General features: G+C 40.3%; 1 protein-coding gene across 4 annotated transcripts in view; it reads right to left on the bottom strand.

The window, feature by feature from the left end:
* Positions 1–1601: 1601 nt before the first annotated feature.
* Positions 1602–21366, bottom strand: part of nhsb (Nance-Horan syndrome b (congenital cataracts and dental anomalies)) — a 62262-nt gene continuing 42497 nt past the window's right edge. Inside the window, exons 2-14 of one of the 4 annotated variants that reach the window (XM_026164349.2) lie at positions 16470–16622; positions 16248–16384; positions 14272–14319; positions 13997–14041; positions 13831–13872; positions 13408–13470; positions 12383–12575; positions 11190–11321; positions 10685–10837; positions 8756–10405; positions 7217–8662; positions 6860–7001; positions 1602–6702 (exon numbers count right to left, since the gene is read on the bottom strand). In XM_026164349.2, coding sequence (XP_026020134.1) covers positions 6069–6702; positions 6860–7001; positions 7217–8662; positions 8756–10405; positions 10685–10837; positions 11190–11321; positions 12383–12575; positions 13408–13470; positions 13831–13872; positions 13997–14041; positions 14272–14319; positions 16248–16384; positions 16470–16622 — 4838 coding nt within the window. In that variant the 3' untranslated portion in view covers positions 1602–6068. Of the gene's footprint in view, positions 6703–6859; positions 7002–7216; positions 10406–10684; positions 10838–11189; positions 11322–12382; positions 12576–13407; positions 13471–13830; positions 13873–13996; positions 14042–14271; positions 14320–16247; positions 16385–16469; positions 16623–21366 lie in introns of all 4 variants that reach the window. The other 3 variants (XM_026164323.2, XM_026164331.2, XM_026164340.2) reach the window with 3 other exon arrangements.

The raw sequence follows: 21366 nt of genomic DNA on the forward strand, positions 1-21366 counted from the left end.
CTTCATATTTTCAACCAATCTCCAAGTAAGTTCAGCTGCTTCCTGCGATAAAAATGTGGGGAATAAAGAGACAGAAAAAATAATCCATAACTGAAAACACCAAACAGCATGGAAACATTTTTAGATTTGGTTGGTTGTGTTTATGTGTCTTTCTAGCAAGCAGTGTGATTTAAGGGTCAAATGGTCATGGATGTCTCGTTTAGGCAAAGTGACAGTTCAATAGGAGTCATTGTTAAAAAGATCAAGAAATTCAAATAGCTCAACAGCAGTACTCTTTCTTGAGGAGTCATGCTGCTTCCTGGTTGTGTGCTCAGAGTCCAATGACCCCCTATGGAGGCTACAGTCTCACATTCACAGTTATTTATGTGAGAAACAATCTTTAAAAACAAAAACACACACACACATATTCTTCTCATGGCTATCTGGGGAAATCAGTCAATATATTTAATATGAAGTAACAGTTAAAAATTAGCAATAGAGATAAATTACTGCCCTCAGAGAGCACTTTGCTCCCTAAAGTGAATCAAACAGATATGCAGGCTATTTGTGGAGCAGGGTTTAAAAAAATAAAACAAAACAAACCCCCAAAACAGATGCCCTTGGCTTGGAGCAAATAATTCACTGAAGATAAATGTAATAGGTTTTCTCATAATTACAGAGATCATAAATATGAACAGTGTGTACTCAGATAAATTGACTTCAAAATATTCAGTAACACTTCAATTCTTCTTTATTTAGTGCAAATTGAATTAGTCACATTCAATTCACATTGCTGCTGGAAACTGCAAACAGAAATACACGCATATGCTAAACATGGTCGCTAAAATGGGAATGCTTAAGTCCTGACGACGTCGAGTGTTCCTACACTCAAATTGAACCCAAACAGTGCCCCGACAGGTGATGTGTCTGTTTTGCGTGTTAGTAATCACGTAACATTCATAAATCACACTGAGAACATTAATGATATCGAGTGTTTTTATGTATGTATTTATTTTTTTATGTTACCGTCTAATTCAGTTGGGCTGAAGTAGTCAGTGTCAGTGTATAGTTCTCGTCAATACGGGTATTTTTTTTAAAGTTTAAATCATCTTATTTCATTTATTTTTTTGTGTAAAGGGAAAATTGTTAAGTACATAACGTAACGGCGGGGGTTGGTTAGGAAGGAGCACATGGGTAGTTAACCATTAGCTAACTGCAGAGGCTAACAGCTAGCTTCAAGATATGTAAACAAAGAGCTGTTTGAGACTTGGGTCCCTAAGAGAAAGTTCAGTTCACACTGCACTCACTGACAAAATGTGCTGTAGTATGAGATTTAGAAGCAACTATAACTCGTTGTGAAAGTAAAACTATAATATTTACCTTTGAAACAGTAATTGTAAATAGGTGGTATATAAAGGTGGTATATAAATGGTGGTAATACCCCTTCCAAGGCCACAGTTTGTTTTTTCAAACGTTCTTTGTAGTTGTCAGATAGCTAAGCTATCGTAACTATAGCTACATAAAGACATGACGATTAGTTATTAACAGCTTCATAAATGTGAAAGGAGCAGCTGGAGGGACTGAAAATGGGTAATATATGATGTCTGAGTGAGAGAGAGAGATAAGATATTAATTATTTATTCAATAATTAGCAGGCTATTTGTGGACCAGGGATAGAAGACAAAAAAAAACAAAACAAAACCCTGGAGAAAATAAAAGCTCTTTAAACAGATAAATAAAATAACATAATGCATGTATTTCTTTATAACCAGAGACACTGTAAATATGGACAGTAGGCAACAACTGGTAGATTTTGAGACGTGACAATGTACAATTATATACCCCGAAAAACAAACCAGCAAACAAACGAAAAATACAGTAAATGTATTGAGTTACTCTTTCAAAATCTTTTGAACAAGTGCAAATTTTGATTAAATGATCTCAGCTTGTGTACATCACCTTTAGTCTAAGATTCTTATTAAAAATTTAATATTTTTCTTCACGGCTGTGTTAATAGTCATTTGCAGACTCGAGACTGAGACTGCCGGTTTATTGCATTGGGTTAGTAACTAAATATTCAAGGTCTGTTGTATGGAAAGTGTGGTCAGGTTTACTGGTCAGAACAGATATGGCAATGTTTCTTTTCTTTCTTTTCTCTTTTCTTTTTTTTACTCCTTACATTTTAAAATGAAGACTGTCTAAGTATCAGTACCTAATTTAGTATGACTGGATTCAAGCATGAGGTCCAACCATAGTGAAGGAAAGTTAGTTAATGCTGGGTCCTTCTCATGAAAAATCTGAATAGCAGCTAGGAGCCTGAACGTTAAAACACTACCATCTAGTGGGAAGAGTCTCTCAGTGCTTTTGGATCTGACGGGGCTGAAATGAAGTGTCACACAATAGGCCTTTCATTTCATTGCAATCACATTTATTGGCTTTTTTTCTACGCACAGTTACTAAGCAGCCCGATGAGCTGTTAAAATGAATTAGATATAGAGTAATGGAATTTTCACAATGTTGTCCCCCCAAAATAAATACAAGACTGAAGGTGTTGCACAGCTCCATAATATACAAAGGCTTGGAAATAATCATGTAAACTTTGAAAAAAAAAAACTTTCTTTGTTTTTAATTTTTTTATTTGTTTATTTTACAAAAGAAAGAATTTGCAACATTTTTTTTCCTTTAAAAACGTATTTACATTTTTATACAAAAATACAAAAGTGATTCAAATCTGATAAGTCCTAGCTAGTTTTAAGCATGGAGCATCTTTTAAATACTTACAGTTTGTTTTCAGTGTTTATTTTTTCTCCTCTATGTCACTTTTTTTTAAAAGTCTGTTTAGTGTTATTCCATACTGTACACTTCTGAATAAAAATATCAAGTGGTTGTCATCAAACTTCCCCTTGCGTGCAGATATTGGAAACAGATTGAAAAAAAAAATCCATAAAGGTTACAGATTCTTGTTTTGTTGTATTCCCAAGCTGCTGAGGTTTTAGAGGGCGAAAAGAGTGTTAAACTAGAGTCTGCATGGCAACCTCAAGAGTTTCTCTTTCTTACAAAATGTGTCAACCCCTCTGTCCACTCCTTACAAATAAAAGAAACAGTCTTGGAATACCTTTAAGGCATCAGTGCCAGGTACAGTACGGAAAAATCACAAACTAAACTAAAGGCCAAATACTTAACTGATCAAATACTGAGTGTTTGGAGAATTTCACATGGCAATTCACAGTCGCGTTGCATTTTTCATTTAATACTGTTACAGCCCTACAAATGATTTTATTTCTTTATTTCAGTTATTCAGTAATAATATTAGTGGGAAACAAAATATTTAGCTATTAGTCAAAAGTAGATGGTGACACTCTGATCAAATCCAAACTAGTTTTTTGTATTTACGAATTCATGTTTTTCCTTGCTTACTCTTTATTTGTACATTGTATTGAAACTGGCGTGTACACATATGCACTTTAAACATAATCAGCAGTTTCTCCTGGAAAATATTTCTCTCACTTCCACAGCTCCACCAGGACTAGGACCCAGCACCGAAAGTGTTCAGATTTCTCCCTCCCAGCAGATTCTAGATAATTTTCTTTACAGTCTCTTATAACCTATGATTGTCCAGTGAGTAGATATACAGTACAAGATAAACCCCTGTTTGTGATCACGACTATACAGAACAGAATTAGCCAGACAGTTTGTACATCTATAGAACACACTATTGAACTTGACGTTTGAACAGAAAATACAAAAATCTCTTCTCATGGAGACATCCCTCAGATAAAAATAATGATTTGGCGGTGTCCTTCCCCCCCCCCCCCCCCCCCCCCCCCCCCACTGTTGCTTATTGCATGCGACAGAAAACACAACAAATAAAACAGTGAACAGGAACAGGTGCGCTTCAGCAGTATGAGTATGATAAATGTCAAAGTAATCAGTTCACAGCTTTTTACTCTCTCCATCTTACACAGTGTCAGTTCTGCAATTGATATTCGCTGAGTATCAAACAGTTGTGGTTTGCTATCTATCTATCTATCTATCTATCTATCTATCTATCTATCTATCTATCTATCTATCTATCTATCTATCTATCTATCTATCTATCTATCTATCTATCATTTACAATAAAACAGTAATATGCTTGCTGAGGTATTCACAGAATACAGTGAGTGGTTTCAATTGAAGTACGGTCTCTGAATGTAAGACGTGTATGTGTTGCGTTTGCTGTGGTAGGCAGGTGAGAGTTCAAGCTTTCCACTGATGATAGTTTGCTTCTGTAAAACACTGTGTAATGTTTATTTGAAGGATGAGAGAGAGTTCACAGCACACTCGAAACCGGGTGTGGGAGAGAAAAGGCTGCAGCGAGGCAATCGGTACCCTGCTGACTGTTGAACACTGGATGTATGCAGTCCTTTCCTCCTCTTGCCTCCTTATGTTCAGATTTTGAAATATATGAGGTTTGGAGTGCAAGACAAAATGGTGTACACCTGACACTGGGTTGAGCTTTCACCTGTCTAATGCTACACTGGGTCAGTGCAAATGAAGGAGAGGCAACAAGGAGAGGAGAACAGTGTACATTGCTAAGATTTATGTGTTATGTTTTCAGTGAGACCTGTTCTTTGCTACACTCAGATTGATTCCTTATAAAATTTCTGTTTGTCATTTTATATAGATATGAGTTTTCTTTATATTCAGTACAAATATACATATGCATTTCACTATAAGATATATTTTCTTTTCAAGGAATATTCTTGAATAATCATGAAGTGCAAAAGCGAAGTTGATACCTTTCCAAATGAACCTCTAGTCAAACCGATTGAGAACCATCTAAAGCATTTTCACCATCTGCACTCAGTGGTGTATTTAAATCTGGTTGAAATGTACCTTTTTTTCCACTTAAGTCAGCACAGCAAGACTGGCCAGCAGCTGGAAAATCTTTAATCAGTCTAAGCATACTAGATTTCAGGGTTGGGTTCATGGTTGACTTTTGGTGAAACATGGCACAGCTCCATGTATACATGCAGAGATTTACAAATTCCCTGCTTAAAACCACCTCTGGTAGAGAAAGGCCACTGTGCGATTGTCCAGAATTAGCATGTATCTTAGACAAATAGGCGCAAGCCCTTGCTCCTTCTTATTAAACACTCAAATCCAAGACGAATCAGTTTAGATCACCGGCAATGTGGTACAAATGTCAACCAAATCTTTCTGCAGAGAAAGATTCATATAATACAAAAGAACCACAAAAATGTCAACAGAAACCAGGATCCAGGGGATGTTTCCATATAGGTTCATGCAACATGGTGAAACTTTATCATCATGTTCTGAGAAGCAATTTTACAAAAATACATGCATCATGTCATCTTTTTGGATATAATTTATGTGAAGAAATATATGATTGGCTCTGTGTGATATACTCTCTATGCCAGGTCTGCAGATGGAAATCCAGTCTAATAAGTCAATGCTGTTTTGAGAGATAACTTCCACAATGAGACAAACCTTGCTGGTTGGCAGGAATATTGAATATGGAGTCTAGGAAGTTGATGCTTTGGGCACCACAAGTTAAAAGAATATTAATTGTCATAAGAATTTTTAAATTGAATAAGAAAGCAGTTCCTCAATGACATACACACACCCACATCATTCACAACACAAGAAGTAGAAATATCAGTGGATGTTGCATGTGCTTGCTCATGCAAACACAAACGCACCTTGTCTACACTCCACAAAATTTCTTTTTATAATTTTTCAAACATTTTGAACTCGTTATTTCTTTCTTTCGTTATTTTTTTAAAAAGATAGTTCAATCAAAATAAGTCTTGCATTTTTTTTTTTCGATGAGGGAATTATTTATTTAATACACTATTTTTTCATAGTTTTTCATAACCTTTATGGTTCAAATCCTCACAACAGTTTGACACCTTTGTATAGAATAAAATATCCACAACCGGATTTATTTCTGCAACAGTCAGATTTTGTGTGTCATAAGAATTACACCATTGGCCTCGATGACACAGCCATCCAAGAAAAGTAGAAGGGACCGTTTGAAATGCAGGGCACAGCTAAGAATAGAGGACATCACGCATCGGGTGGCTTTAGGATGATCTGTCATCATGGGGGCTCCCATCTGAGTTCTCGGTCTCCCCTTCAGAAATGGCTTGCATGGGGGCTGTGTAGAGGCGACTGCGTGTACTGTAGCGACTACTGTTGGCTACAGGGGGTATCCGAGAACGTCCTTGTCGAGATGCAGCTGACATAGGCAGGGTTTTCGATGCAAAACTCTCAGAGTTGGCTCTGGGAAAAAGACCTGGTATCTGGATTGGGTCGAGGCCAGAAATGGGGCTCTCCTGGAGCGTAGAGGGTGGCTCCTCTCCCTGTCTAATGGGCCCTTCCTGGACAGACTCCCCTGGTGTTTTAGGGGTAATAGGGCTTTTCAGAATCTCTGTAGCTGACATGCGATAGCTGGAATCAGTTCTGCTTCCCTTTTTTAACAACAAGAGTTTAAATTCCTCGTTCGACGTACTTGATTTCTTGGCGCTGCGATAGATTGGTACAGGGGCTCGTTGTGACCCAACAGCAGTGGCTAAGGTAGCTGGAATGTTGAGAGGAGGTGCTGGAGGGATAATGACGGTGGACACGTTGCTGGGGGTCACTGGTACTGGAGGGCAGAGACGAGACTTAGCATTTAAGTCGCCAGAATCTTTACGACCCAGGACCTTTCTCTTGGATCTAAATAAGGAAATCACAATACAGTCACAATTAAAGTAAAGACAAGGAATAAACAGAAAACATAAACATGTAGCAGAGTCAGTACAAAAAATAATCTAGAAAATAGATATATTACAAACACTGCATAGACATTGTAATTAAGTATATTGACCAGTACCTGTGTATCATGGCAAACAGGTCCTCAGTTGTCCGGGTCTTATTGGGTGATGTGAGAATGATGTCATCATCCACTTTGGTGTCATCCATCAGAGGGGAGAGCGAATTATCACTGGGTGTGGAATCTGTAGCACACAACATCCCTAACACATGTCATCTGGCTGTCTGATCACTTAGTATACAGTTGATGAAATAGCCATCCCTTGAACTGCCTTTTTTTTTTTTAGAATTTTAATGTTGTTTTGTGATACAACAGCTTAATATTAATAAACATCATGGCATTTTGTGAGATTTTCTTTATTTTTTACAAAATAATACCCTACTTCTTCTGGAAGTGGTATTTTGCTTAGAAACATACCTTTACTGAAGTAATCCTCAGTGTCAGGAGTCGTGGAGTCATCTTTGCTTTCCTGTGGCTGTTGTTGCTGGGCACTTCTGGTAGCACCTGATGTCACTTCCTCCTCTTCTTCCTGTTCTTCGTGTCCTCTATTTCTTGGGTCACTGATTAGGTAAGAATGCAATGTCTCCATTGTGGTACCAGGCACTTTGATTGGACTAGCCCAGGGCCCTGAGTCTGAGTGGGATCCCCCAGCAAACTCATATGCTGGGGGTGGAGGATGATCTGATCGCATACCTCCTCTGGGACATACAGGTCTAGGGGGTTCTTTCACGTGCTCTTCCTCTTCCTCCTCTTCATCTTCATCATCATCATCATCCTGGGAGAAGGAGCGTTCTCCTAAAACCCTAAACTCAGGATGTGCACGAGATGAGTGGGTGAGCCCTCTGAACTCTCTATGAGAATGGATATGTGTGTGTAGATCCACAGGAGATGGATGGGGAGCACGTGGGACAGGTCGATGCACAGGTGAGCTGTCCTCAGAGAGGTCTGATGATGGGTCCATTCGGGTTCGGAAGGCAGTCATAGCCCAGAAAGTTCCAGGTCCATAGCGGTCCTGTCTAAGTAGCAGGCTTTCATAAGATGGAGGCCCATCAGGATGACGGCCAGGAGGTGTTGGTTGTGCATGCTCAGGGGAGGAGGTGTGCTCGTGACCTGGTGGTCTAGGAGGAGGTCTGCGAGGAGGGAGAGGCCTAGTGTTAGGAGGTGGCGGAGCCAGAGTAGAAGCACTAGGAGGACATTTGGGTCTTGTAGCAGTTTCTGTTACACTTGGTGTTTCCTGGTCTGTAGTGTAAGTAATTTGTGGATCTGCAGATTGGCTAACAGAATGAAGCTGCACTGATCGAAGAGCAGACGGTGTTATCGCTGACAGATTTGAACTAGGAATTGTTAATGTAGAGTTTGAACTTGGTGGTGGGTTGGTATTTGATGCTTCAGGAGCCAACAACTTTGTGCCAGTGGCTAAAACATTTGCAGCTCTGTGTTTGCTATGGTGCAATGTGTGCATGTGGTAAGTCCGGTGGGATAACGTGTGTCTGACATAGCCACCATGAAGGATACTGAGATCCAGCTGAGAAGGTGGAGGTGGAAAGTCTGGGTCTCTCTTATAGCAAGAGGAAATGGAAGCTCCATCTCTGGGGAAATGCTGCAGGGAAGCGAGAGAAGACTTCCTCTCTGGCACTTTGGGCTTCCTCTTGCCAGTTGAAGGAGACAATGGTCCTGGGAAAAATGCTGCCGAAGATGTGGGCAGGGTTGATGTAGGTGTTTCTGATTGGCTGGAATAACCACTTGATGGTGAAGCCAGACCAGCCAGTTTCTCAGGAGACCCTAGTTTGAAGTCTTCAGGTGGGAGTGGTGAACTAGTTGCCACGGTGTCTGAAGCCTGGGTAGGGGCCTGGGTTTGGGTTTCTGTGGAAGAGGAAGAGCTGTCTGGTGACTTGATACACTCCATGACAGTAGTGCCTGTGGCGGTGCTTGAGTTGGACATGGATGTGTACTCACCATTGTTGGACTTCAGTTCACTGTTATGAAGCCAAAGGTCTGCATAGTCAGATTGCACAGCACCTTCATCTTTAAATGAGTGTGTATCTGCAGAGCTGAAAGACATGGGCTCTACTATGTCCACGGTTTCCCCCAGTCCCATTCCCCATGTTCCCAAAGGCTCTGCCACTAAACAGGATGTCTGTAATGGTTCTGGAGCAACTCCAAGCTCTAGGTCCAGTTCCAGCTTCATATCTGTGGAAGACAAAGTAAGCTCCTGCTCAATAACCATCTTTGGTTGATCCTGATCTGCCTGTGTGTCCGTTCCGACATCAACACTACCACTGGGTTCCTTTAGTGAGGAGGTTCGTTTGGGTGGTGGAGGTTTGACTTTCGGTTTCCTTAATGAACGAGATGTCCTCCCCAGGGTTAGAGTGCCTGCTCTGAAGTCAGCTGAGGGCTCAGGGTAAACTCCATGTGATAGTGGTGCTGCCACAGTGTTGGACTGACCACAGTCAGGCCCTTGGTCTGCATAGTTATACATGTATCCTCTATAACTCTGATTACACTCTCTGATATGCACAGAGGAGGAATAGAAACCTTCTGTATCAGATGGGTAATGAGAGCCAGGCTCTGTTTCAGTGTTGCTCGTTTTGTCACTGAAGCCAGCTTGGTCTTCAAGGCTATGTTTAGAGCTGTACTCTTGGGTTACCCCATGGCTCTGGCTCAGGTTTTGGGTCTGGTCAGGGTCTTGATCTTGGTCAGTCTGATCTTGGTCTGGAGGGTATGTCCACTCTCCTTCACTGGCTGTACTGACCCCTGCATCATCCAGCTGGTCTGTGGCTGAGGATGTGAATGAGCTTGATCTGTGACCCTGGCCTTGGGGTCTGAGGTCAGAGTGATATGAGGGATCGAGGGAGAATCCCTCATCAATAGCATTGGGCACGGTGTTGAGTGACAGCTCTGAATCACAGTGGGATGAGCCTGTCAAGGGTGGAGAAGAGGGTGGCGGGATGGTTTCAGATGTTTGTGAGGGGCAGGTAGAACTAGAACCACTCCAGTTCCCGCTGGATGACTGGTGGTCTTCTTTGTGATCCACATGGCTGCCTAAGACTCCTGTTGTAGACACTGAATGAATAGGGCTACTAAACGTATCTGAGCTTGACGAGATCTCGCAGCTGCCCATGTCAGCCTTGCGTGGTAACCGTGAACGACCCCTCTCCATCCAGCTATGCTCTGGGCTTCCACCTCCTCCACCTCCTCTGTCTCTCTCCCCAGTTCGCTGCAGCCTTTTTAGGCTTCCAAGCTGTAGCGGCTCTGGAGCTGCTTGGTCATCTGTGCTCTCCTCTTCATCCTTCATCATCATCATCTTCATTCTTGGACTGGGGCCAGCTGGAATAAAGTCCTCTGCTTCGTAAGGTGACAATTCTTCATCCTCATCATCATCGTCATAATTGTCATCGTCATCCTCATCACTATCCATCAGACGTCCACCCTCTCGTGGAAGGCTACGGGAGCGCAATCGCCCACCATGGGATGTGGCTGTGGTGTATGTTGAGTCTGATTGGTCACCAAGAGAAGAAATATTTCCTGTTGAATGGGACAAAGAGGCAGGAATTCCCTGATGGCCTCGCTGAGCTCTAATACGCCTTCTGGAGGGAGCAGCTGTACCTGAAAATGAAAAAACAGAAAAGAGAGAGGGGAACAGATGGAGATATTTCTTAATGCATGTGGCCTGTAGATTGTAACTGCAAAAAAGAATTAATTATAATTCCAGATCAATTAATCAAGTTTAGGGATGAAAGTAGATAAGCAGCTTTGAGATAATTTTCATGCAATGGGATCTAGAGGGTCTTTGAAAACAGAGTAGATTAATCAAGGAGGAACCGTGCTGTAATGTGTGGTAAAAGTGCTCACCCTAAAGAACCTCCTCCAGTATCAGAAACTTACATGCTATAAGAAAATCATCTGTCTGGCAGCCAGAGTCACGAGTGTGATGGAGGCGACCACTGACTGAGAGTTCTTCCTGACAGAGCGAGAGTTGATGTGGATTGGCATGGATAATCACTGTGCGCTCTCTTGCCACAGGTGATTCATCGGAATCTGAAAGCAAAGAATCAAAGTGTCTTTACTTTCGGAAATATCCTGCGCTAACTTTTTCATCTGAGTTTTTCTTCAGAATGTGATATCCACAAACAACCCCGCAGGAAGACGAACCCTTAAATAAACAACAACTTTGTTTTTTAATATCCTTTTGGCTCGCATCTTTAAACTTTACACATAATTGTGAAGTTTTTTAACTCATGATCAAAATAATTCACATTTAAGCCTCTTTAAAAATGGAGAACCAAATTAGCTGTTTGCAAAAAATACATGTCATCTTTTTTATTGCCAAAAGTACAAAAATACATAGTATAGTAAAATACTATGTGAGAAGGATTTTATTATAACATACCCATATCGTGCTGTACTCTTTTGGGTATTCCTGTTATGGTTTTCCTCCTCCTTAGCTTCCTTCTCCTCTGAAGAACTGACTGAGAATGGACTAGAGAGCATCGAGCACTTGCTTCCCTGTCAAACCCAACTCCTGTAATAACAACAATGTATATATAAAATGTTGTTTAATAATCTTTTTAAAGAAACTATCTGGTATGATCCCAGGTTCGGGAATATCTAGATGAGAAAGTCTCTGTTTGCGTCCTGACAAAGGCCAGTAAAAGTCATCATCATCGTGCTATAATGATTTTAGCGTAGGCTGTATGTTTGTTCCTGAAGTCCTCCAAGATGACTGGTTCAATCTTGATTAAACTTACCCTATAAACTGCCTAGGGTACCAAGATTCACAACATCTATATGGCAATTGATTAGAATATTTACTTCAAATAAAATGCACTGTTTCTTTTTCTGTGTATGTGTATATAGAAACTGCACAATCGAGGCCAGTTACACCTTTTCTATGCATGTAAATAGAATCTAACATTTGCACGTTCATATGCTCCTTACACCTGCGTTTTAATAGTCACCGTAGAGTTTAAGCCATAAGAATTGTCAAGTTTTTATTTTCTATCCGGTACGATTCTATACCATTAACTATGGGTGAGCGATGGTCACAACAGATTGCAGAGTAAGGGGAATCTTTCCAGACATGTGCATGGTATGGCCAAAGAACCGTGATAGTTGTAAAAGGCCGCAAGTAGTTGCTGCAAACAGCAGGTTTGGCTGTTCTTTTCTTTGAGGCAATATATTTCTTTGCCACTTCAGTTGCATCTTAATTTCTGTGCTTACAATTAAAAGTTCCTATTATTGCTATTAATGTGCGGTTTAAAGCGTTTGACCTATTGCAAATGGTAAAAGTACTGCCCTTTCCTCTTTTAGTGACTGTTCAAACGTGTACTTTAAAACAGTGTTGAAATTCATATTTACTAGTAACTATGTAGTTTGTATGTAGTTCTTAAATAGAGCTTAAGCTATTAAAGCTTATGATCCCAACATTTACAAATAACAGAACAGATATGTTTAACAGTAACAGCCCATGAATGAGCTGTAGCACATACCGAATAAGGCCTGTGCATTATATGTTTCAGATTATCAACTGATTTAAATGCTGTTTATTTTTCAACTTTATTTTCTCTTTCTTCTTTAACTTACCTGTGACATTGATCGGGATGATACAGGAAGAGATAGCATGAGAATCGCCAGATGACTTGTGATCTGATGGTGGGACGTTTTCCTTTGACCAGTTTGTCTGCTTATCCTGGGTTGAAGGTGCACTGGGGGCTGAGGCCTGGGCTCTGTTGCTTCCCAAGACCTCACCGCCTTCACCTTCCCCTGTAGAGGTAGCCTGTAAGAAACAGGCAGATATTGGCAGCATTAAATGTGCGTTAGGATTTAATTTGAGAAAGTTACAGATTAACAGTAACTACTTACATTGGTGAGGTGAATCTTTTTTTTTTTTTTTTTACAATTTTTCTAACAATATCATATACACTCATGGACACTTCATTAGGTACACTTTGTTCAAATGATGAATGACACAAATATCTATTCGGCCAATCACATGCCAGCAACTCAAGATATTTAGGTTTGTAGACATTGTCAAAATTACCCAACAGAGATGAAATTCAAGAATCAGAATGGGGAAGTGATTTTGAATGTGGTTTGGTTGTTGGTCACAGAAGTGTACCCATCTTCTGGTGGCTGCTTTGAGCATGATAACATATCATGTCACAAAGCGCCAATCATCTCAAACTGGCTTTTTGAACATGACAGTGAGTTCACTGTACTCAAATGACCTCCACAGTCATCAGATCTCATTCTAATAGATCACCTTTGGGATGTGGTGGTGGCACAGAAGATTTACATCCTGGATATGTAGCTGACAAATCTGTAGCAACTGTGAGTTTATCTTGTCAGACCAAAACCTCTGAACAATGTTTCCAGCACCATGTTGAATCTATGATATGAAGAATTGAGGGGAAAAGTGTCCAATCCAGTACTAGTAAGGCGTACGTAATGATGTGTCCAATGAATCTATGCAATAGCTAAGTCTAATTCAAAGTACTCCACACTGAAAGCTGTAGCTGAATGACTCAAACTACTAAACAAGTAATATGATAGGAAGATTAATCAAAAGAAATTAATCAAAAAGAAATCAAAACGAAAAAGCTTGGTACCTTTCTATTCCATGGAATGAAGATGCAACTTTCAATAGGGTGAAGTGAGTAAAAGCACTCAAACTAAGAACACAAAATATAACAAAAAATAAATTAATTAAGTCGATGAAGTGACATGTGAAATCCAAAAGATTTAAAGTAATTCCACATAAAAAAGATTAAAGGAAAATCAAAAGGTGACAACTGAACAAGGCGGTGCACTCTTTTCAACCTTTTCTCCCCAACAGATATTTAATCGATGCTGCTACATGTTCCTGTTCTTCAACCCAAAACCCAGGAAATTTTTTTAACATATGTTATATAGTAACAATCCTGCATTTATCTCCTAACATAAAAGCTGTAAAAAAAAAGAAAAGAAAAAAAACGGTGTACAAATATTTGACATCAGATGTCAGGTATGCCACTCTGACACATCTTTCTTACCTTTCTTTGGATCGTCTGAACATCTGCTTCTCTTGGCCTCTCCTGTAGTAGAAAGAAACACGCACATAAAAGCAAGCATTTTTTTTACACACACAGGCAAATGTTGTAAAGTCTGTCAGGACTGAAACTGATCAATTTTTGGCCAAGTGTAAATGTTCTTTCTTACTTTTCTCTGTATGGTCTGGATTTCTGATTCTTTCACAGGCCTCTCCTTCAAGAGTTTTCAAAACAAGAAAGAGTAGAGCGAGTGTAATTAAAAACACACAACCTCTACACAAAAAAGTTCCAAAGCAATTAAAAAAATAGAAGTGGTATAAAAGATGTAGCATGATAACATGTAGTTCCAGACACACAGCCTTAACTGTGCACAAATGTGCATATAACATAAATTTCACATTAGCATGTGTCAATAGAAAAATCACAAACAAATTTCTGTTTTACCTTCCTGGGTTGATAGTCTAAGTCTCGCTCCCTTTCTGCTCTCTCTTGCTGCATGCAAAAGTTAGAATAAGATATTTTATCATTTTATTGGAAGACACGAAGTACAGATTTCATAAAAACCAACAAAAAGTTGTGCAAACAGCACCACACGACAATTTGAACCAGTTAAGGAAACACTTTAAGTTTATCTAAGCAGCTTATTGTCACCTGTACACAGAATTCAAAGTAAGCAATTTTCTGATTTCATATCAATCAATCAATTTATTTATAAATATTTATGTTGGCGATCGTGGCTCAAGAGCTGGCAGTTCGTCTTCATAATCGGAAGGTTGCCGGTTCGAGCCCCGGCTGGGACAGTCTCGTTGTGCCCTTGGGCAAGACACTTCACCCGTTGCCTACTGGTGGTGGTCAGAGGGCCCGGTGGCGCCAGTGTCCGGCAGCCTCGCCTCTGTCAGTGCGCCCCAGGGTGGCTGTGGCTACAATGTAGCTTGCCATCACCAGTGTGTGAATGACTGAATGTAGTGTAAAGCGCTTTGGGGTCCTTAGGGACTAGTAAAGCGCTATACAAATACAGGCCATTTACGAGCACATTTAAAAACAACAAAGGTTGACCAAAGTGCTGTACATAGTTGTGATGACCCACTGCACCCTGCCTTCCTTTTGGCTCATGTGTGTCTTGTTTGCAGGCACTGGAGAGGCAGATTTCCCGTTTACAATCAGTGACACTGGCAACACCTGGGCCAGTGTGCCAGGACTCTATATAAAAAGCCTTTAGGGCATAGTTTTGGTTGGCTCTGAGACACCAGGTTGGACTTTGGCTGCGTTAGGTTTGGTGTTTTACTTTTGACACTATTAGATGCATCATCTTCCACTCATACATCCCTTCACACACTACTGATGGTACTGATTACACTTACCACTGTTTGTTTTTGACAGTAGGGTTTCTTTTCTGTTTTATTTATTTAAAAGAATAAAGCAGCTTGGAATACATTCCTAACCATGTCTGGATTTTTTTTTTGTTGTTGTCATGACTGTAAGGCCCGGTTCATGACAAAAAAGTAAAAAGTAGATCAAACACACACAAAGAACAAAACTCAGTCACAATTAAATTATGTGTTTTTAAACGGGTTTTCAAAAATGTCAAGTGATGAAGAGATCCTAGTTTCAAGAGGCAGATTGTTCCAAAGTTTGGGTGCAGCAATCGCAAAGGCCCGATCTCCTCTGGTTTTTAGCCTGCTTCTAGGGACAACTAGACTTATCAGCTGACCTGAGAGTTCTATTAGGAGTTTTTTTTAGTTCCCTTAAAAGCTATGTTTTCAAAATTGTCAAAACTGTTACTGATTTGACAAGTGGATCTGTTGCATCTGAGCTCCACACACAACATTGACAAATGCAAACATTATATTGGTTCAGAGCATGGAGTAGTTTCTCCTACTTGGAGCCACACGGCAGAATTGTTTTAAGACTGGTTTACACAACTATCATGGCCAAAATAACTCACAATGATAATTTTATCACGCTATAAAAATATGTGATTGCAGCAAAAATTATATCAATCTAATTAATCTCTAACTTTCTTTATTGTGTGTTTGATTACTTGTGTTGCATAGGAATCGCAATCAAAATATGGGTGGAGGGAGGTGGAACTCTGACACTGTAAGTATATGAAAATATTATCTCCTTTTATTTTGTTTTACAGGAGTCAACAATAAGTGTTAAGGTGCAATATCAAAATACATGCATTTGACTGAAGAAGAATCTTGGAGATACTGATGCCAAATACCAAATTTTATCACAACTTTTGCTACAGATATTAACTGACCACTGATAAGATGCACAGTCCTAAACGAGGATTTATGAAGCAAGGGAAGTCCCTGGCGTAGTTGCTGTCATTTACGGTGAACCGCATCTTAACTCCACCCTGTTTGTTAAACGTAACATACTCTTAGTTCATGTTACTCTCAGTGAGTCCTTACCGCTCTTGCCAGGCGACTCCTCTGTTGCCGCCGGATGGTGTGGGGCGAAGGGAAGGTGGGCATGGGGGGCGCCACTGAGATAGAGATGGTCACCCTGTTTCTCTCCCGACTCGTGGACCGCTGCCGCTGTTGTTCGTCTGTGAAAACCGAACACACGAGTACAAATTTCCAATCCATACTTTGTACATAATGCAACTTTGCCCCTGATTTTGCCTCTCTCACCTCGGTGCAGAGCTCTGAGACTGAGCTGAGCGTTTCTGTGCAGCTCCTCCAGACACGGCGGTCGGGTGCAAGGATGAAATACATTGTGCTGCTGGTGCCATGGAGCCTGATAGTGAACCGACAGCTTGCTCTCTATGTCGAGGTTTGACACCGCTAAGATGAGAGGAGAGAGACAGAATTAATTCTCTTAAATAGAATCTTTGATATGACTATCCATGTTTAAGTTTTAACTTGGGACTCTTGAATTTGCATGTACAGTCACAAACTAAAATATGGTTTCTACATCATAAATAAACAGGACGCGCAGAAATCAAAAGTGTCTCCAAAAAAATTGAAGCAAAACAACAATTCTATGAATTGATGATGAGGAGAAGAAGGAAAAGCGATCAACATCATCGAGGACCATGTGAAGAAACAGGAGAGAGATGCACTAAATTCACAGAAAGACTATGACAAGCTCCCCAAGATGCTTGAAAAACCTGCCCATAAAATACTTTAGCATAAAATTAGGAAAGCTGCTGTTGTGCTGAAGGCCAGCACAATAAATGTAGATATAATGTAGTCTTCATTCAATCAATATGACATTAATTCATAAATAACTTCACTTTTGGAATTTTAAATAGTTTTGAAGGCAATATCTATTTACTTTTAGAAGAAAGGGCTTTTGCAGAGTGCTTTGCGCACACACATACAAGTATACCCTTCGATCCATTTTCTTAACTATTTGTTCAGTTCAGGGTCATTAGGAGGCTCGAGCCTATTCCAGCCATCACAGGACTAACACAGACAAAAAGACGATCATTCACTCCCACCTTCACACCTTTGGCCAATTTAAAATCACCAGTTAACCTAACAAGTAAGTCTTTAGACATGCTTGCAGGGGGAAGCTGGCGTGCCCGAAGAGATCCTACGCAGGCACAGGGAGAACATGCAGGCTCCACACTGAAAGACTTCAGCCAGAACCTTCTTCAAATCTGTTTACAGACAGAATTTGCCAGTCTCTAGTCTGTATGTCTTGTGGATGAAAACACGAGACAAAGCCCTGACACACCAGCAGGTGGCAGCTAAACCCACACCTTAAACTCTGAACATACCAACAGACCACTGTAAATTTTGCAGTCCTTCATGTATTTATTGCAACAAAGATTTCACCAAAGAAAAATTTCTCCCATCATAAATTATATATATATATATATATATATATATATATATATATATATATATATATATATATATATATATATATATATATATATATAATTTGTATATAATTCTCAAAGATGATGTTCACACAAGAAGTGAAAGAATGACCGATACGGGCTGTTAAGCTCTTTAACTTATGCAATCAATTGTCTTATAACTCATAATTCAAAATGCACTTGCATCCTTGGAAGCCACACTGTATGTCAGTAGCCACGCAACCTTCCTTATATGTGCCTGCATCCAATTATAATCAGACAGCATTTGGCTCATGTAAACTACAAGGTTAAAAAACACAGAGTCCGTTCAGTGACATCAAGCAAACCATTACAAATTACAGTTACAGACAAAGTCACTTTTTTAGATTTCACATCTGTATAATTCATAAAGATAATGTTTTTGAAGATATAACAAGACTTCACACAGCCGAAGAAAAGAACTTGAACTTTTTTAAGAGAAACGAAAATATATTTTAGTTTCATTACAAGTAGGACAGACAAGCAAAATATATTGACCAAAGCTGGAAGAAAAGTTGAGTGTCTGTACATTGCTGACCACATTATGTCCATTAAATTGGTACATTGTTGCTGTTTAGTACAACCAGCATTTCTATATGAGTACTCATAAAGTGTGGTATGATCTTAATCAAGTCAGATTAAACTGAACAAACTGAAAGCATGAATGCTGACTTAAAGTCCCGTATCTTGCCAACTTTCTCTCTTTATCCATCATTGCTCTCTTTTTTACTCTACGTTTAAGTCTCTGTTTCCCCAAACTGTGACATTTGCAGATGCAGTGTCAGCAACTTGCAGAGGGGGAAGTATGAAAGAAAAAAGTAGAGTACAAAAGAGAGTAAATGCCTGAGAATATCAAACAAAATTTTGTGATAAATGCATGCAGACGGTAAAGAGAGATCTCAAAACGATTTGCTGAACAACTTCAATACCCCCCCCCCCCCCCCAAAAAAAAGTATTGATGAGAAACAGAGAAAACAAACAGATGAGAAAAAGATAGCATTTTATGTTGTATCAACTCTTAGATCAACAGTATCTAAGTTTAAAGGCAGAAAAATGTCAGTTTGTTTCAACTGGACAATTATTGTGTGTTCAGATGTTACAACCCCAAAATTGGCAACCCAGTTGCAATGCTGTAACACTGCACTTAACCAAACAGCAAATTGAAGCACCTATATGTCAAACAGCTGCTTTTATTACACTGACAGTGTTGGATGAACACAGTTTTGCCACATGCAGTTTCCTTTCTCTCGCCATGTTGGGTGTGCTGAATATCTGCAGGAGGTCTGGTGGCACTTATAACAGCTTGAGAGCTTGGGCACACTCCAAAAAAAAACTAAAAAAAAAAAAAAACTCTAAATATAAATAATCCTAGTAAATTAAAAATGAATTGAATTCAAAAGAAAATCGAACAAACAGAGCTTATTAATCTAGAAATCATGAAACTTAACTCTTTGAAATACATGCTTTTAAATCTGATACTGGCAACATGTTTCATTCAAGTCATGTTTACCTCAGTGTTGCATCATTTTTTTAACAGCACTCTGTTTCAGAGCTGCTTTACAGTAGTTGAAAAAGATCTTTTCTTTCTTCCCAGTTTTGCTTGATGTAAACTTCAGATGTTTAACTTCAGCATAAATTATTCCCACTTCTGATAGATTTGATCAAAGATTTGGCAATAGTATTCGTAATCTGTGAAACAAAAGGGATGGAAAGAGGATGCCATGCCTATCTGGGATGCTCTTTTTAGACTCAGTCATGTTATTAATAGAGCTTTATTAATGAACTAGTTGTGAGATGTCTCACCAGGTGTTTTTTTTAAGAACTGCAAAACTGTTTGTTGCCTTTATATCACTGTTTCATTTAAGAGTTTTTACCAGCAAATTCAACATATCTGTCAAAAATAATCAACATTTTTTAAGTTGTTTTTTGTGCTACTTTTGATTCAATATGTGCTAAATGATCTAAAAATGTGTTTTTATTACCATTTTACACAGTGTCACAACTATACTTGTATCAAGGTTGTATGAAGCAGGACTACAACCAGACATAATCATCTGTGACAACTACACATGTCCCAGATTTAGCATTAACTTTTCTATTACTGGTCCAGCTATATATATATATATATATATATATATATATATATATATATATATATGTATATATATATATATATATATATATATATATAAAAACACCCAGCACGCCCCTGCGGGCGGTTTATCCTTCAAGCTCGGGTCCTCTACCAGAGGCCTGGGAGCTTGAGGGTCCTGCGCAGTATCTTAGCTGTTCCCAGGACTGCGCTCTTCTGGACAGAGATCTCCGATGTTGTTCCCGGGATCTGCTGGAGCCACTCGCCTAGCTTGGGAGTCACCGCACCTAGTGCTCCGATTACCACGGGGACCACCGTTACCTTCACCCTCCACATCCTCTCGAGCTCTTCTCTGAGCCCTTGGTATTTCTCCAGCTTCTCGTGTTCCTTCTTCCTGATATTGCTGTCATTCGGAACCGCTACATCGATCACTACGGCCATCTTCTTCTGTTTGTCTACCACCACTATGTCCGGTTGGTTAGCCACCACCATTTTGTCCGTCTGTATCTGGAAGTCCCACAGGATCTTAGCTCGGTCATTCTCCACCACCCTTGGGGGCATCTCCCATTTTGACCTCGGGACTTCCAGGTTATACTCGGCACAGATGTTCCTGTACACTATGCCGGCCACTTGGTTATGGCGTTCCATGTATGCCTTGCCTGCTAGCATCTTGCACCCTGTTGTTATGTGCTGGATTGTCTCTGGGGCATCTTTACACAGCCTGCACCTGGGGTCTTGCCTGGTGTGATAGACCCCAGCCTCTATGGATCTTGTACTCAGAGCTTGTTCTTGTGCTGCCATGATTAGTGCCTCTGTGCTGTCTTTCAGTCCAGCTTTGTCCAGCCACTGGTAGGATTTCTGGATATCAGCCACCTCCTCTATCTGCCGGTGGTACATACCGTGCAGGGGCCTGTCCTTCCATGATGGTTCCTCGTCTCCCTCCTCTTTCTTGGGTTTCTGCTGCCTGAGGTATTCACTGAGCACTCGGTCAGTTGGGGCCATCTTCCTAATGTATTCTTGGATGTTCGTTGTCTCATCCTGGACTGTGGTGCTTACACTCACCAGTCCCCGGCCCCCTTCCTTCCGCTTAGCGTACAGCCTCAGGGTGCTGGATTTGGGGTGAAACCCTCCATGCATGGTAAGGAGCTTTCTTGTCTTTATGTCAGTGGCTTCTATCTCCTCCTTTGGCCAGCCTATTACCCCAGCAGGGTACCTGATCACGGGCAGGGCGTACGTGTTGATGGCCCGGATCTTGTTCTTACCATTCAGCTGACTCCTCAGGACTTGCCTGACCCTCTGCAGGTACTTGGTGGTTGCAGCCTTTCTAGCGGCCTCTTCATGGTTCCCATTCGCCTGTGGGATCCCCAAGTACTTGTAACTGTCCTCTATGTCTGCAATGTTGCCTTCTGGTAGTTCAATCCCCTCAGTTCTGACTACCTTCCCTCTCTTTGTTACCATCCGACTACACTTCTCCAGTCCGAACGACATTCCAATGTCATTGCTGTATAGCCTGGTAGTGTGGATCAGTGAATCGATGTCTTGTTCACTCTTGGCATACAGCTTGATGTCATCCATGTACAGGAGGTGG

This window comes from Astatotilapia calliptera, chromosome 1 (assembly GCF_964374335.1).
Source record: "Astatotilapia calliptera chromosome 1, fAstCal68.1, whole genome shotgun sequence".
Classification (NCBI taxonomy): domain Eukaryota; kingdom Metazoa; phylum Chordata; class Actinopteri; order Cichliformes; family Cichlidae; genus Astatotilapia; species Astatotilapia calliptera.